We start from the raw sequence: 19,149 nt of genomic DNA, 5'->3' as shown, positions 1-19,149 counted from the left end.
AGCGGTTTTCTTCCTCTCCAGCAACAGTTAGGAAGGACCCCTGTAAATTTGTAGTGACTGGGTGTATTGATACACCACCCAAAGTGTACTTAATAACTTCACCATGCTCAATGGGATCTTAATGTATGCTTTTTTTAATTGTCTACCAATAGGTGCCCTCCCTGGTCTTTGTGGTTGAATCCATGCTTGAAATTCACTGCTCAACTGAGTGACCTTTCACATAATTGTTTGTGTGGGGTACAGAGATGAGGAAGTGACTCAAACATCATGTTAAACACTATTATTGCACACAGAGTGCAACTTGCACATTTTTACTCCTGAACTTATTTAGGCTTGCCATAACAAAGGGGTTGAATACTTATTGACTGAAGACATTTCAGCTTTGCATTTTTTATTGATTTGTAAACAATTCTAAAAACATAATTCCACTCACATTATGGGGTATTGTGTGTAGGCCAGTGACAAAATATCTCAATTTAACCCATTTTAAATTCAAGTTGTGAAGTTGGTGTTACCCAGGCCTTCTTTAAAAGGTGCAATATGCAGAAATCGCTCCATCATTTCCCGGTTGCAAAAATTCTAATAGTTTGTCTAATTCCAGTTTATGTGACAAAACAAGCAAGTATAGTGTAGAGAATCATTGTACCATCAAAACCACTGAGAAATATTTTCAAAAACATGTATTTTCAGCTGGTGTACAAAACAAAGTAAAAGACGCAAAAACGAAACATAAGAACCGAAGCATAGAAATAGCGCACATTGAACAGATCTACATGTTCTTAAACTTGCTTTCAATGAGAAATCTATAAATCCATTTCTATGTCAATTTGGTCAGCTCACCCAAAAAGTTACATATTTTTTATGTTTTTATTTAACCAGGCAAGTCAGTTAAGAACAAATTCTTATTTACAATGACGGCCTACCCCGGCCAAACCCTAAACCAGGACGATGTTTAGTCAAATGTGCGCCGCCCTATGGGACTCCCAATCATGGCCGGTTGTGATACAGCCTGGAATCAAACCAGGGTCTGTAGTGACGCCTATAGCACTGAGATGCAGTGCCTTAGACCGCTGCGCCACTTGGGAGTCCCAAAATAATATTGCAGCTTTAAGACTCCATAATGTTTTATCTGTTAGTGCTACAAAGCAGACATTGGTGCCACATGAAGCTTTTCCGCTTGCTCTGTAATACGAGTATTGTTTTGATTCCCTTAACATTTTTTTTACATTGATTCATAAATATTGAAAAAAAAAAAAACAATTGGATTTGGCTAATGTTTCAATATATTGTTTAACATAACATACTGTATGGGCATATCAAAGTTCTAGAGTGGGATTTCTTCTACGTTTACAGTTATGATCCAATTTGTAAGCATTGCCAACAGAGTGAAGGTGAAAATGTATTAAAAAAAATGGTCCCCCTCTGCTGGTGATTTGCAGAATTTGCAATGATACAAGTAAAAAGGAGGGCTGCCTACTATCCCAATTTTTATGTATACAATGGGCCATAACTTTAAAACTAACACTCTGGAACTTTGATACGCCCGTAGAGTATATTATGTTCAATAATATATAGAATAATTTGTCAAAATGTGTCCAATATTTTCAATAATTTGTCCAATATTCATCTTTATATTTTTTCTATATTCATAAATTAATGTAAAACAAAGGGGGAAAAAAATACTGCTTGCTCTTCAATATGAGTAGTAACGCTTCATACGACACCAATTTATACTTTGTAGCACCTACAGATGAAACATTATGGAGTCTTAAAGGAGGCCTGGGTAAGGCCAAAATGTCACAAATATACTAACTTTTATTAATTATTTTTCAATTATGCTTTTAGATACAAATGCATGTCAACAATCCTTCATCCAAAAGGACCATTCAATGGATTGTATTTTGTGGAAAAGTGAGGAATCGCTCTACAATGTAAGACCGATACTGTCTTCCAAATGCAGGGATCGGGTGAAATTGTGAAAACACAATTTGAAAGTGTGTTTTGTGATAGGCAGGCAATGTTTAGTGAAAAGAGGTGTGTGAGGTGTGTGGATGGAGTGTCATCGGTTAACAGTGCTAATAAATTGTGTCAGTATAGCCTAGCCCAGTGGCTCTGTTGTGTTTGATTAGGCCAACAGGTAGTCCTTGTTTGCTGCGTTAGACCGGGATGTGGGAACACACTTAAAAATCTGAAAGGGCAATAAATCAAGCCCTCATTCAGGACAGATGGTTCTGATTGGACAGGGCTAAAAACTTCCATTAAACTACTGCTTTCCACCATCCAACCACTGAATTTATGCCTTTTCCCAGTCGTCTATCGCTAGACATCCACACCTTCACCCCCATGGAAATATGCAGAGAACAAAAGTGAAGCCCTAAAGTATAAACAATAGTGATAAAGATGATAAAGCGCCCCTTACTGGTGAGTAAGTCATAGACTGTTCTCTCTGCTACCGCACGGCAATCGGTACCGGAGCGCCAAGTCTAGGACCAAAAGGCTCCTCAACAGCTTCTACCCCCAAGCCATAAGACTGCTGAACAATTAATCAAAATGGCCACTGGATTATTCACATTGACCACCCCCCTCCATTTGTTTTTTTACACCGCTGCTACTCATTGTTTATCTGTGCATAGTCACTTTACCACTACCTACATGTACAAATGACCTTGACTAACCTTACCCACGACATTGACTCGGTACCGGTACCCCCAGTATATAGCCTCATTATTGTCATTTTATTGTGTTACTTTTTATAATTTTTTACTTTAGTTGATTTGGTAAATATTTTCTAAACTCTTTCTTGAACTGCACTGTTGGTAAGTAAGCATTTCACGGTAAGGTCTACACGTATTCGGCGCATGTGACAAATAGTTTGATTTGATTTGTTTTAAGTCTGACCCTGTACAAAAAGAGTTATCTGAATGAGTCCAACCCTTTCATATTCCACAAGAACATTGACATATCTGTGTGTGTGAGAGAGAGAGATTTCTCACAGCTTTCTGTGACTCCACCCTGCCAGAGGGATACCGAGAACAAACACAAGACACCATTCTACCCGATGGACACACGCATCTCGTCTGTGCTCAGAGACCTTGGTGGGCAGCCGTGAACATGCATGACACAAGAGGACGGGCAGGGACCAGGGAGGAAGCGACACACAGCTGACAGTCTGACAGCTGGGTGGGACTACTGTCACAGTGTCTCGTCCATCATACATCACTTAGAGTGACAGGCTGGGCAGAATAATGCACTACTGCTGTAGAATTACAGACGTGACTTGACAAGGATCTGTGTGGATCGAAATGTGTTGTTACAACAAGGTACGTATAAGTGAGACATTCTATAGTCCTATATTCCAAAACAATCTACTCATATAAAAAAAAAAGATGGTGTGGCTTGTACTCTAATATCAGAAAGACCTATAACGGTATGCTTTCATGGCTGTATTGACTGCCTTAGGCATCAGCTCAGGATATGACTACCATCTGTGTAATTCTAGCTAGTGTCTCTCCTCCTCTAGCAAACTGCAGGACAACAAGGTATTCATTCCCATTCCAAGCGAGTCTAACAGGAGGATGAAAGAAAGAAAAAAACAAGTGGCAGCAACATGCTCTGGTCTACGCCACTTCTCATCCTAACCAATGAGAGCCCAGCTAGGTATCAATTCACAATAAAAAAAGGAGCTGGTCAGGACTACAGGATGTAAAGCATATGACTGACACCTGCAGGGTGGTCTGTGTATTACCGCTCGCAATGAAAGATTAAGCTTCGGCCATGGCCCCTTTTCAGTACAGACACACTGACCTCAGGCACTGATGCTCTCAATTTTTGGATGCTGAAAGACCCCCATCGCTATCTGTGCCCATTCAACATACCTACGTAAATCTAGGCTATTACTTCTCATACACTTACGATTATTGCTTGAACAGTTGCTAAGATTATATTTGGTTGTGATCATTGCAAAATACCTATTTTGGATGCAGCAGTTGTTAGCTAGAATGCTGACTCTCATTGACCTAGCCAAAGAGCCATTTTACTGGTTGAAGTTTAAGTATAATGCAGTTAATTTGCGATGATGACACAAAGCTTATATTAAGTACAACATTCATACGAGCCTTAAAAGTCAATTATAATCCCAAAGTAGTGTGAAATGCACTCATAAGCAACATGTCAATAGAGGCTTTTTTGTTGCCGGTCTATGAGAACTCCCCCATCTTCTGCAACCAATATGGCTCACTTCGCTCTCGTGCAGCAATGTTTGCAAACACACGAGGGTGATGTGAATTTATAGGGACAAATTATACTCTAGAGCAACTGGCGGCCCATGGGTGATTTTACTTGGCCTCCCAAGTTCTCTGAGCAAAAAAAATAATAATTATGCAAATAATATCTATTATTTTGGGGGGAAATAAAAGACTAAAAACACCAGCAAATCAGCTCAAAGTGATTTTAATTTTGAAAATAGGTTCAAAATTATTCCCACGCATAATAGAGAGATGTATGTGATAGTATACAAACGTAAGCAAGGTTTGAAATTATTATGTTTTAGTCAAATATTATATTGGTTTGGTCTTCTTGCGGTCAATTTGCAGTCTGACTTGTAATTATGCGCTAAAAAGAAAATCGTCCCGTGGCTGAATCTAGTTTATGATCCCTGCTCTAGAGGGCTTCATGTAAATTAGTTGTATACAGTTTAGCTATGATCAAACCTGAAAGTACATTTTAATTTGAAGTGAATGAAATACAAGCACTTGTGAAATACACGAGTACTCCCTTGACAGATTGAGGGCCGCTGAATCAAAACAACAAAAATCTATCAGTATTTCTTCCACCTCAGTCCCAAAACTTAGCAAATTAAAGAACTGTAACACTGCTGTGGACGGTAATCTAATGCACACACAGTACAAGTGTTTTCCACCAAAGGAAAAATCAGTCCATGTTTGTGGTACATTGTCATTTCAAATAAACCTGAAACTGGGTCACTGGCAATGGCTCAAAGGCTTAGCATTCTCACTTTATTTCTGCACACAAAAAGGGACATGATATTCACGAAATGACAGCATATTCAAATACCCACTCTAGTTTGGGAACCAACCGGTTACCCATTTGCCATTTTGTTGGATTTTGCCAAACCACATTTGGGTTGAGAGGCCCTACCCTTCTACCCCTATGTTTTTATGTTGTTCCATCATTTTCCCCCCTCCAAGAGAGATTACAGAGACAAGCTGCCGTGACAGAATGACCACCAGGATCACAATACATCCCTGCCACTCTGATCCCAGCAAATCATGTTAATCATGCCCTCTCATGATGCCATCTTGTGGTGAAAATGTGCACCACAGCAATAACATGCAACGTCATCTGTCTGTATGATTAGAGATCTGGCCCAGAAATTGTAACCAAAATGGTTTGTTTTTTAAAGATACTCACCCCTCCCATTGTTATCCCATCAATAAGGGCCACATATGGTTTCTGATATGTTCCTTAAAAGATCAAAAAAAATATAAGTCAAAATAGAACAGATAGCCAAAGGAGGGAAACTGGTGCTCCCAAGATACTAAACATAACTGGTCCCATCAGAGAACATGGATGTACAGAATGGTCTGTCCTCGTCGTAGATTCATAATGAAAACCAAACGTTTTGTGATACACAGGCATATTGTTTGTTCTAAAAATGTTTCCCCTCTAGCAGAATCATGGAAGAGGCGAGATCGGGACACGTACCAATAGTATTGTTCAGGATGTATTCTTCACGGAAGAAGTTCTTAGCAAGGGCATCTCCTCTCTTCCCTGCTTCAGTCACAGCTAGGAGGAAATGTGATTACAAAATGCACTCAGTAGAGATAAGACCCTTTTGAAAACGAAGATGACATGCACAGTACAAATCAAGATGCTGTGTGAGTATGCGTGTGTACTCTGGACAATCTGTTATTTACCTATGATGTCTCCACCAGCACAGAAGGCTTTCCCACCGGCTCCTTTGACAATAACAATATCAGTCTCCTTGTCCGTCTCCCATTTCTACAATGAAACATGCAGTAGATTCAAAACAGTTTGAGTACATTATGTGGATCAAGTCAATTCTGACTGCTATCCAAGTTTACACGTGGTGTATTACATTGCCCATTGCAATGCCCATGTAACCCTGATCGCATTCATGCTATGTATGTGTGTTTAGACATTGAAGCATTTCCAAGTTCCACTTTCCATTGCCATTAGCCCTTTACAGTCGTACCCGTATACGGGTTAGAAATGGCAGATTTGGGCACTGATAAACACCTAAATTAAATTGGAACGTAGCGGCGGTACAGTAACATGCTATACATGACGTCAGAGCTCTGGGTTTTGACTGACAGCCGATCTGAACTTGAGCCCCCATCCCTCCAGGTAATTGGGCAACTTTTACACATTTTTTGTTTCCTAAGTGAGGAAAACGCTGTAAATTCAGATTACTATTTATTTTCAAAGATGAAACATTGAGGATTATAATAAATACCGTTGTACCTACCCCACATTTTTCAGAAATAGTCTTATGTTACTGAATCTATCCAGAGTTTTTTCAGATTTCGTTATCAACAAATGCAGCGAAAAGTACAGTAAATGTAAAATGCACATAAAATCAACAGTGTAATGTTTTGGATTCAGTCTTGTGAACTGTTGTGTACTCACCGTTGGCCTAATCATTTTCGCATCATCGCCAAACTGTTCCCTTTCAAATGCTACCATGGTTATGCATATGCTTTTCATATTTGTTCTGTAAGACACTCTTCAATGTATTCTTATCCATTTAGGCCAATTCCCACTAGTGTAAAGGGTTAAAACAGGTTCTGAAACATTTGAGATGTTGAACACAACCTTACCTCGCCCTGTGGCCAGAGGCCTTAACAGTAAGCCACATTTAACAATTTGCCACATTTAATGAACTACTCCTACAAATGGCTGCTGTTGTTCGCAGCAGGACTGATATGGTTGCCTGTCCTTGCCCCCTGTCCCAGTGACAGGTAGCCTAGTCAGTGTTAACTAACTATCGCTCACCTTGAGCTGGGGGTACATGAGTCGTATCATGTTCATGTTGAGGGCGTTCAGGGCTTTGGGGCGGTTCAGGGTGATCACCCCAGCATTCCCCACTTTCTCCACCAGTATCTCGGCTCCCGCCTGGCTCGTCATCTGCCACCAAACACACACACACACAGAGAAAAAAGGCAATGTAACACGAGCAAACACATGTAGGTATAGCAGTAGGACGAGCATGACAGGTTTGACTTAAACTCCTGAACCAAAGGAAGAGGATTTCTATTCTATACAATAAAGTGGTGCTGTTACCTACCGTAGCTATAGCTTAACGTGTGTGTCCATCTCTCTCCCCTTCACTTCTGTGGAGGGAGTATTACCACACATATAGCTGCATAGCTAGCTAACTGTCTTACAGAAGAATTTTAAGTGCTTACCATTTGCCCTCGAATTCTTTGCAATCTGCAGAGGGACCTAAATCTAAAGACAATACAAGAAAGATGTGAAAATGGTGACAGAGATTAAATGTGATTAAACCCTATGAACACTAAACTTGGACATACTGACCTCTGTTATTAGGCAGGGCAAACCTGATTTGGTGATTTCTGCTATATCGTCAAAATAAATCAAATCGCAACACGTTTTTTGGACTCATTCAGCAGTTTTTACCTGATTAAGTACAATACCATAATGTTGAAGGTAGGATGCGGCCATCATTACTTGTATTTTTTTAAAAGCATCTTATAAAAATGTACAAGCACCAAAAGCCCTATCGTTTTGACGAGTGGCAATAAATCACGAAATAGGTGGAAATCTGGTTATATACGCTGTTGAAACTAACACAAGAAAAACATGGAAACAGGAGATTTTTTTCTCTTCTCACAGGTTAGAGGACAACTGGCAGAAGACAGTCAACTATAGTTCAGAGTGTTAGATTTTGATTCGCAGCGCTGTTTTGTCAATTGCTCATATCAATTTCACATTGAAATCAATAGAGAGAGGGCGGAAAATGAGGATGGACATCCTATTAAAACTAGCACAGCTCAAAAACCACACGGAATCGGGGTATTTTATATCACTGGTAGTGGACAACTTGTAGAAGACAACCAGCCACACTTTGAAGTGTTGTATTTTGAATGAGGTGGGTCACCAACGGGGTAAGAGTAACTCAACACTTTTGTGTTAATCACTCATATGATTACATATTGAAATCAATAGAACGAGGGCAAAATGTTTTGGTTGTATGTTCTGTTTAAACGTACATTATACAAAGGTCACATGGAAATGTGGAATAACTTATATGTTACCCTTCCAATGAGCTTATCATATAAACTACAACGCGAAAAGTACGGTTTACTTCCCTTTTAATCATGTCAGCACAGGTAACAGCCGTTTAGTCTTTCTTTAGTTTTCATTCTTACTCTTCCCAATTCACTTAAACTATATTACTTTATTTCCCATGGGCTTCACCAGAGTACTCCCTAGTGGCTGGAATAGAACTGTATTAAGCCCCTTACATATACATTGGGTTTATCTAACAGGTTGGTTAGATAAACATTTGTTGAAGGCTGCTATCTATATTTTGGAATGGCAGATGTTGATTTCGGGAGTCTGCCAAAGGGAACAAACCACTTTTTCTGTTAGTTAACTCAAACGAATCACGACCCACCTTAGAATATCAACAGTGACTACGGTTGGCTGCTATTTTAATGACAGTTTGACTGTCAAATCCGTGTATTAGTATGTGGCCAGCGACATTTATGAGAGACCACCCCGAATTATTCGTGAAATAATAGAGTAATAGAATAATATAATTTTTTATAGAGTTCTAAGTCCTGCGACCCCCCCATCACTAGTTTAAGCATTCAGAGATTTAAAAAAATGCTCTGATGCACAATTTAACCAGGTGCTCTAGAAAGAGCTCCCATTGTGACTGTGCAGCAGCCAATTCATTCGCCTTCCCTACTGTTACATTGGCTCACAATGTAAGAGGTGAGGTAGATGACAAGGCTTGATTTATTTAAAAAGCTGTTTATTCTAACTTGCATTATAATAAGGACTAGCTAGAAAGTACAGTCTCTTTGGAGAAACACAATTTGCAATTGGAAGACTAAAGCCTTGTTCACACTGCAGAGCTTAATGCTCAAATCAGTTTGGTTTGCTTGCTAGGACACCAGCACACACTAACCTTCGCCGCCGCACCCACCGCCTGCCGAGTTCTGCTCTCCTGCAGTTATTTGAACGTTACCGCGTGGGTAATCACTACCCAGTAGTGCCACACGAGAGTGGAGTTGGCTAAACTGGCTAGCTACTTACCTCGCCCTAACGTTAGCAGAATTGCATGAAAGCGGTGCATGGCAGGCGGGGGTCGAAGGATACTGTGTACCGGTGTCCCCTAGCCCAGCCTCTTTCTTCTTCGGTGGTGGGTTTTCAGTGGCTGGCAGGGCTTTACATTAACTTTTTTAGCCACAAATTTTTTACTTGTCCAAATGCTGAAGTCACTTGTCCCAACGAAAAAAGGTATGTAACACCATCAGCCAAAGGGGTGACTGAAAATGAGTGAAGTATATAGTAGGGATCAAAAATTACTTTTTATTTTATTTAACTAGGAAAGTCGGCTAAGAAAAAATTCTGATTTACAATGACGGCCTACAGACCCATAGTCCACTTGTCAAACTTGTTCCACAGAGGGCTGAGTATTTGCGGGTTTTCGCTCCTCCCTTGTACTTGATGAATTAAGGTCACTAATTAGTAAGGAACTCCCCTCACCTGGTTGTCTAGGTCTTAATTGGCAGGGAAACAGAAAACCCAGCAGACACTAGGTCCTCTACGGAATGAGTTTGACAACCCAGCCATAGACGATGTTATCGCCCCTAGCGGCCATCCAAAATAAAGAAGAGGGCAGATTATTTTTCCTTTTTTTCACACTACAGACGGCAATATCGGTCACTAATACAGGACTAGTAAAGCCCCAATGCAGTACTTGTGAGAAGAAAAAAATATATTACTTTTTTATTAATAATAAAAAAAAATATATTCAGATTTTTCAGAGGGTGCTGCAGCACCCTCAGCACCCCTATTTTGCGCGGCTATGCCAATCTGGCTACCTGTGTGTGCAGAAGCACGCAGATGAGCCAGTGACACAGTCAACGAGTCTCGCTGGCTGTGCGTCTTGTGAAGGGTTGTACAATCATCATGGGTTGCAGAGCAACCCTGCTGTCCTCAGAACTGGATAATTAAAAACTGATTTCACATTTTTCCTGTCATCCTCCTCTCATATTAGGCCTAGGCTACTATATGTGTTGTAGGTAGGTTGCATAATGCTAAAATAATATGGAAATAGGCCTAGCCCAACTATACATTTCTTTCATAAGCATTCCTCAGCTGTAACCTAAATTCTTTTGACTCCTCATTTCATTTTTCCATCTTGGCATTGTTTGCTCAATTTCACTTCTTGTGGCCTAAAATATTTGTAATTCAAAATAAATATGCGAATGAGAATAGCATATACTCCGACTAATTATTCCCATTTAAAAGCTTCAACTTTAGGTCATTTAACACTATTAGTATAGTTTGGAAATTCCTCTTCATAACTTTAATTTCTCTTAATGCTTTAATGATATTTCAGTTAGTAGGATTAGGCTTTTGGTCGTTTGGTTTGCAATAACAAGGAAGGATTTATTTTCTGGACACGCATGCGTAATTTCTGTCTGAAGGTTTTTTTATTTTTTTATTTCTCATTCGATTTTTATATCTTGCTATTGCTTCTTTTGTCTCTCGTATTCACCTTAGGTCTCCCATATTTTGGAGTTATTAAAAAAAGCACTTAAAACTTTGAGGTAGAACTAGAACTCCGTTTGATTAATTCATTGTTTGATCATGAAGCAGCATGGCAGGAGAAATCTAGCATGTAATTAAACTGAAAGAGTTTCTTAATAGGCCAAGTCATATTCATTTCAAATTGAGAGGAAATAGAACATTTGGGCTTTTACAAAAATAAGACACCGGAGTGTCTGCTATAAAAATAGACTTTGGCTATTGGCCCAGATCATCCAACATTCGAGAGGAAGAAGAAGAAAACAAAACAATTCTGACCGGATATTTTGCGCTGCTTTGGTGAGACTCTTAGCTCTGTCTTTGTTCTCTTGCTTTGTGTAAATATAACATATTTATTGAAATAAGTTATAGCAAATAGGAATATAGGCAATTTACTCAGAATGTCAACCATACACTGCCCTGCGGCAGCACAGCTGCCTGATCAGAGTAACTGTTTGATATTGTGTTGTTTTTTTTTACTTGCTCCGGACCAGCCTTAATGTCGAGCCCTGGTTGGCATCCAAAGTTGGTGCATTTCCGCCACCGACTGTGCTGGAGTATGAGCCAGAGAGCGATAGCAGCCTCAATGGTAGTGGGCGCAGCATAGTAGGTGTGGCATGTAGTAACCGCAGTCAGCAGATAGACATTATTGGTCCAAACAGCAAGTTACTTTTGACCAAATAGGATGTGTGTGTGTGTTCAGACAGCAGTCATTTGCTGGCATGTCTACGCTAGTTATCATAGTAACAACAGGTGTGCGTGCAGTGGTGTAGACTGATTGGTGGTGGTGCTCATGCTTCCTATCACCCACAAGTTATGTAGCAAGCCAAGGTGACAACAATGCCTGCCATGAACGTTTCCCAGTTGCTTTGAATGTTAAAAATCATAGTGTAAGACCACTTTTAAAGCCTCAAAAGGATAAGATGATTGAACTTTCAAAACAAGTAATTTTTTGGCTAGCCACAGCAGTCAATTAGCTAGCTAGGTAGCAGTTTAGCTTTTTAGCCCATTCACTGATGTGTCTGTAAATAATTAAGCTAGTTAGCAACCACATGTTTTTTTCAAAACTGTCTGAGTAGCTAGCAAGTAACAAGATATGCCAAATAACAGTCTAAAAACCACTTGTGGGCAAAATAAAATCAGATTTTCGCATGGCCAGGAATCAGATTTGTATCGGATTTCAAACCTATGAAGGTGGTTTGAAATGTGGCTTGAAATATGATTCCATGTGCTTTTTGGCTGTTAACACAGCAGGAAAAATAACAGATTCAAATCAGATAAGCTCATTTTTTTTATTTGAGTCACTCCAATGTGAACAAGGCTTAATGGGTTGACGAATGCAATGTCAAGATATTAGCTACTGTAATCATGCATGGAGAGTTGAAGCACCATTGGGCAGCAACACAACAGTCTACTCACACAAACTATTATTTTTTTTAAAGTATCACTTTTTCTCCCCAATTTCATGGTATCCAATTGGTATTAAAATCTTGTCTCATCGCTGCAACTCCTGTATGGACTCGGGAGAGGCGAAGGTCGAGAGCCGTGCGTCCTCCGAAACACAACCCAACCGCAGTGATTCTTGACACAATGCCGACTTAACCCGGAAGCCAGCCACACCAATGGGTCGGAGGAAACACTGTACACCTGGTGACCGTGTCAGCTTGCACTGCGCCCGGCCCGTCACAGGAGTCACTAGTGTGCGATGGGACAAGGACATCCCTGTCGGCCAAACCCTCCCCTAACCCGGGCGACGCTGGGCCAATTGTGTGCCGCCCCATGGGTCGCGGCCGGCCCGAACCCAGAATCTCTAGTGGCACAGCTAGCACTGCCTTAGATCACTAGATCACTGCACCACTCGGGAGGCTAGACAAACTATTCTGACAGTGGATTTGTCAGAAGATACAGAACCTACTGTTATGCTTGTTTACACTGAGCTGCACTGGGGTCGGAACGCAATCATGGTTACATCTCACGCCGGCACCACGGCAATGATGAATATAAACCCTGGATTGCGGATGCTATGTATTGGCCATTGAGAGGCTTTGAAGCCACCGGTCGACCATATTGGCACTCCCAAATAGAACCAGTCCACCATTACAATGAATGGAATTCTATAGCAACTCTATGAAATGTTTCAGGGACAAAATTACATGTATTTAAGTATTTTTTTGTTGCAGTGGGGCCATAACATTTGTACTTAAAAAAAAGATACTTTAAGGAATATATATATATATATATATTAGGCTTACATAATTTAAAAAAAAGTATGCATTAAGGTATATAATAGAAAATGAATGTAGACAAATGCATTTCTATAGCTTAAAAAAAAAATACAATTGAGGAGTACCAAGATGGCTGTGTGGTAGCTTCAATACAGAGCCCCCTGTCAGTCATCCAGGGTTTATACACACTCTTTACATGGTGTCTCAATGTAACCATGATTGCGTTCAGACCCCAGTGCACCTCAGTGTTAACAAGCGTAACGGTATTGTCAGTATCTTCTGAAAACACCCCACATAAAGCTAGCCAGCTAACGTTCAACTCTAGCTACATGCACGGCGTCCTCATCGACTAAACATACATTTAAAATCAACGTTTGCAGACGTATGCCTACCTGTGCGTAGAATTCCAAATAGTTATTGACATTGTGTAGTTTTTCCTTCTCTGATTAGCTTGAAAAGCACACAGCTTGCTTCAAGAAATGGTTCAAGTTTACGAAATGTCCTTCCTGTACAGCAGGCAATAGACTATTCTTGATTGGTTACTTTCGTAAGCGTCATTGGGGGCGTATGCAGCATCAAATAAACGCTCGATGCATTTAAAAGCTGAGATTGACTACACTGCCATCTACTGAGACAATATATACATACACGCACCAAATTGGATTTTAGGTTACTACAAATCACTGTTTAGGCATGCTTGACTTTATGAGGATACTAGGCAGGGTTCAAATTATAGACCGGCTTGGATAAACAAATACCCATAAACAAATTAGCATTCCCCCAGGCCCACAATAACTGAAATATCAAAAACATAATTGGACAGCTATTTTATTAATTTTGGCATACAACAAGAAATGAGATGTTCTCCTATGGGAATCATTTAATTATTCTACATAAAACAAACCAGATACAATATTTTAAACAGACAATATTCACTATTCCCTGACATTACTATGATAGAAAAAAAAATCATATGAGCAAGGAGGGACATGGTTTTGTAGAGCGCATACAATGCCTTCCGAAAGTACTCAGAGCCCTTGACTTTTTCCACATTTTGTTACGCTTTGTTATTCAAAACTGGATTTTAAAAATCCTCAGCAATCTCCATTGATCATCCTTGAGATGTTTCTACAACTTGATTGGAGTCCACCTGTGGTCAATTCAATTGATTGGACATGATTTGAAAAGGCACACACCTGTTTATATAAGGTTCCAGAGTTGACAGTGCATGTCAGAGCAAAAACCAAGCCATGAGGTCAAAGGGATTGTCCGTAGAGCTCCGAGACAGGATTATGTTGAGGCACAGATCTGGGGAAGGGTACCAAAACCTTTCTGCAGCATTGAAGGTCCCCAAGAACATAGTGGCCTCCATCATTCTTAAATGGAAGAAGTTTGGAAACACAAAGACTCTTCCTAGAGCTGGCCACCCCGCCAAACTGAGCAATCTGGGGAAAAGGGCCTTGGTCAGGGAGGTGACCAAGAACCCGATGGTCACTCTGACAGTGCTCTAGAGTTCCTCTGTGGAGATGGTTGTCCTTCTGGAAGGTTCACCCATCTCTGCAGCACTCCAAAAATTAGGCTTTTATGGTTGAGTGGCCAGATGGAAGCCACTCCTCAGTAAAAGGCATATGACAGCCTGTTTGGAGTTTGCCAAAAGGCACTTAAAGACTCTCAAACCATGAGAAACAATATTCTCTGGTCTGATGAAACCAAGATTGAACTTTTTGGCCTGAATGGCAAGCGTCACGTCTGAAGGAAACCTGGCACCATTCCTACGGTGTAGCATGATGGTGGCAGCATCATGCTGTGAGGATGTTTTTCAGCAGAAGGGACTGGGAGACTAGTCCTTTATGAAAACCTGCTCAGGACCGCAGACCGGGGCGAAGGTTCACCTTCCAACAGGACAACGACCCTAAGCACACAGCCAAGACAACGCAGGGGTGGTTTCGGGACAAGTCTCTGAATGTCCTTGAGTGGCGCAGACAGTGCCCTGACATGTACCTGATCGAACATCTCTGGAGAGACCTGAAAATAGCTGTGCAGCAACACTCCCCCATCCAACCTGACAGAGCTTGCGAGGATCTGCAGAGAAAAATGGGAGAAACTCCCCAAATACAGGTGTGCCAAGATTGTAGCGTCCTACCCAAGAAGACTTGATGCTGTAATCGCTGCCAAAGGTGGTTCAACAAAGTACAGAGTAAAGGTCTGAATACTTATGTAAATGTGATATTTTTATTAAATTAGCAAACAATTCTAAAAACCTGTTCTTGCTTTGTCATTTATGGGGTATTGTGTGTAAATGAGGGGAAAAAACTATTTAATCAATTTTAGAATAAGGCTGTAACAAAAGTCAAGGGGTCAGAATACTTTCAGAAGACATTGTACGAGACAATTTGAACAAACACAATATTTTAAATTCACTCTTTTTACCTGCGTTTTCCTTGGGCCAATAATACTTTTTTTTAAGTCCGGTAACACTTTGTAAACAAAAGTACTCAACGTGATACATGTTAAACTACATAAATCAGGTCTTAACAGATCTCTTTTAAAACATTGAAGTTTCAAAATGAGGCATAGCATTTAGAAGTAGCGTAGTTACTGGGATGTAGTTCCAGGAAGCGTTGTCTGCTTGGCTTCCCAGAGGAATCCTTCTAATTTACTGTGCCATCAAAGTATTCATACCCCTTGACTGATCCAAAAGTTTGGACTGATCCCATATTTTCTTGTGATACTGCCTGAATTCAAAATAGATTATATTTTTTTTCTCACCCATCTAAACACAATCTATAACGACACACTGAAAATATGTTTTAAGAAATCCTAGAAAAAATGATTGAAAATGAAATACAGAAATATCTCCTTTACATAAGTATTCCACCAAGAAGAACCACCTGTAATGGAAGGACTACGAAATTAATGGACTTTTGCATTGAATGGATTTTGAAACTTGCACAGACGACTCCTTGATCATTAATTAACTGTCCATTTCCAAAAGTGATAGCCACGGACCATGTCAGCCCTTTTGTATTGTTGATGGACTAATACCTACGGAACTAGACAGACAACTCTATTTTCACAATCAAACTGCACTACTGACTGTGGACACTACTTATAACTCGACATTGATGACAATTAAAAAAAAAAATTCACATACATTTTTATTAAAATGCGCTCTAGGAAGAATCAAATACTGGAGCCTGAACAACTAAAAAGCTCTGCTAATCCACTTTGCTTTCCATATCAGACACTCACGTCAACGTGAAACCCGTTCAATCTCCTCACTTAATGCAAGCAGGAGACCAGAAAATAGCTAGCCAAACCCTAATCTTAGTAAAAGCATGTCTAAAAGATGTGAAAACTGGCCTTGTCAGATGGAGAAAAAAAAAAAATTGTGAGGAGACATCTGAGCTGGCAATTTTTAATTCTTTGCTAAAATATTCTTAAAAATAAACGCAACATGTAAAGTGTTGGTCTCATGTTTCATGAGCTGAAATAAAAAGAACCCAGAATTGTTCCATATTCACAAAAAGATTATTTAGCTCAAATGTTGTGCATAAATTTGTTAACATCTGTTAGTGAACATTTCTCATTTGCCAAGATAATCCATCCACCTGACTGGTGTGGCATATCAAGAAGCTGATTAAACAGCATGATCATTACACATGTGCACCTTGTGCTGGGGACAATAAAAGGCCACTAAAATGTGCAGTTGTGTTATACAACACAATGCCACAGAAGTTGAGGGAGTGTGCAATTGGCATGCTGACTGCAGGAATGTCCACCAGAGCTGTTGCCAGAGAATAGAATGTTCATTTCTCTACCATAAACTTCCTCCAATGTCGTTTTAGAGAATTTGGCAGTACATCCAACCGGCCTCACAATGTCATTTTAGAGAATTTGGCAGGATGTGAAACCAGCCTCACAATCGCAGACCACGTGTATCCACACCAGCCCAAGACCTTCACGTCCGGCTTCGTCTGAGACCAGCCACCCGGACAGCTGATGAAACAGGAGTATTTCTGTCTGTAATAAAGCCCTTTTGTGGAGAAAAACCTAATTCTGATTGGCTGGGCCTGGCTCCCCAGTGGGTGAGCCAATGCCCTCCCAGAACCACCCATGGCTGCGCTTCTGCCCAGTCACGCGAAATCTATTGATTAGGGTCTAATGAATAATTTTCAATTGACTGATTTCCTTATATGAACTGTAATTCAGTAACATAGTTAATTGTTGCATGATGCGTTTATTATTGTTCAGTATAAATAGTTAAATCTGTTATGCCGTCTTCAAAGCAAAGCATATTCGGGATAGCTTACACATGTAATACAGGAATCTGCATTGTTTTTCAGAGGTTTGAAGAACACATTCTAGACATCTTTCAAAGTAAAGCTCATTTGAAAAAATAAATACAGATGAAGTCAGAAGTTTATATACACTTAGCCTGGAGTTATTAAAACTCGTTTTTCAACCACTCCACAAATTTCTTGTTAACTATAGTTTTGTCAAGTCGGTTAGGACATTACTTTGTGTATGACACAAGTAATTTTTCCAACAATTGTTTACAGACAGATTATTTCACTTATAATTCACTGTATCACAATTCCAGTGGGTCAGAACTTTACATACACTAAGTTGACTGTGCCTTTAAACAGCTTGGAAAATTCCAGAAAATGATATCACGGCTTTAGAAGCTTCAGATAGGCTAATTGACATCATTTGAGTCAATTGGAGGTGTCGATGTATTTCAAGGCCTACCATCAAACTCAGTTCCTCTTTGCTTGACATCACGGGAAAATCAAAAGAAATCAGTCAAGACCGCAAAAAGTCTGGTTCATCCTTGGGAGCAATTTCCAAATGCCTTAAGGTACCACGTTCATCTGTACAAACAATAGCGCTCAGGAAGGAGACGCGTTCTGTCTCCTAGAGATTAACATACTTTGGTGCGAAAAGTGCAAATCAATCCCAGAACAACAGCAAAGGACCTTGTGAAGATGCTGGAGGAAACAGGTACAAAAGTATCTATATCCACAGTAAAACGAGTCCTATATCGACATAACCTGAAAGGCCGCTCAGCAAGGAAGAAGCTACTACTCCAAAACTGCCATAAAAAAGCCAGACTATGGTTTGCAACTGCACATGGGGACAAAGATCGTACTTTTTGGAGAAATGTCCTCTGGTCTGATGAAACAAAAATAGAACTGTTTGGCCATAATGACCATCGTTATGTTTTGCGGAAAAAGGGGGATGCTTGCAAGCCGAAGAACACCATCCCAACCATGAAGCACGGGGGTGGCAGCATCATGTTGTGGGGATGCTTTGCTGCAGGAGGGACTGGTGCACTTCACAAAATAGATGGCATCATGAGGAAGGAAAATTATGTAGATATATTAAAGCATCATTTCAAGACAGTCAGGAATTTAAAGCTTGGTTCCAAATGGGTCTTCCAAATGGACAATGACCCCAAGCATACTTCCAAAGTTGTGGCAAAATGGCTTAAGGACAACAAAGTCAAGGTATTGGAGAGGCCATCACAAAATCCTGACCTCAAGCCTATAGAAAATTGGTGGGCAGAAGTGAATAAGTGTGTGCGAGCAAGGAGGCCTACAAACCTGACTCAGTTACACCAGCTCTGTCAGGAGGAATGGGCCAAAATTCAAACAACTTATTGTGGGAAGCTTGTGGAAGGCTAACTGAAACGTTTGACCCAAGTTAAACAATTTAAAGGCAATGTTACCAAATCCTAATTGCGTGTATGTGAACTTCTGACCCACTGGGAATGTGATGAAAGAAATAAAAGCTAAAATAAATCATTCTCTCTACTATTATTCTGACATTTCACATTCTTAAAATAAAGTGGTGATCCTAACTGACCTAAGACAGGGAATTTTTACTAGGATTAAATGTGAGGAATTGTGAAAAACTGAGTTTAAATGTATTTGGCTACGGTGTATTTAATCTTCTGACTTCAACTGTACAAACTACCGGTTCTTCACTGGGAGGCATTAGGGCCGGGTATTTCAAACTTTTCTTGCCCAGGGACCAGCAACCCAGGGACCACCCCATCATGTTAGCCAAAAAAAAGTAACATCTTATCAGTTGA

The 19,149-nt window shown here is 40.2% G+C and overlaps 1 protein-coding gene across 1 annotated transcript in view; it reads right to left on the bottom strand.

The window, feature by feature from the left end:
• Nucleotides 1-13,592, bottom strand: part of hibch (3-hydroxyisobutyryl-CoA hydrolase) — a 47,770-nt gene extending 34,178 nt beyond the window's left edge. The window contains exons 1-6 of the mRNA XM_014173027.3: nt 13,445-13,592; nt 7,449-7,491; nt 7,036-7,167; nt 5,937-6,021; nt 5,725-5,805; nt 5,431-5,483 (exon numbers count right to left, since the gene is read on the bottom strand). Coding sequence (XP_014028502.1) covers nt 5,431-5,483; nt 5,725-5,805; nt 5,937-6,021; nt 7,036-7,167; nt 7,449-7,491; nt 13,445-13,476 — 426 coding nt within the window. The 5' untranslated portion in view covers nt 13,477-13,592. The remainder of the gene's footprint in view (nt 1-5,430; nt 5,484-5,724; nt 5,806-5,936; nt 6,022-7,035; nt 7,168-7,448; nt 7,492-13,444) is intronic.
• Nucleotides 13,593-19,149: the final 5,557 nt, after the last annotated feature.

This window comes from Salmo salar, chromosome 25 (genome assembly GCF_965601325.2).
Source record: "Salmo salar chromosome 25, fSalSal1, whole genome shotgun sequence".
NCBI classification, from domain to species: Eukaryota; Metazoa; Chordata; class Actinopteri; order Salmoniformes; family Salmonidae; genus Salmo; species Salmo salar.
Note: the sequence above shows the minus strand (reverse complement) of the source record. Positions and strands in the feature narration are given on the sequence as shown.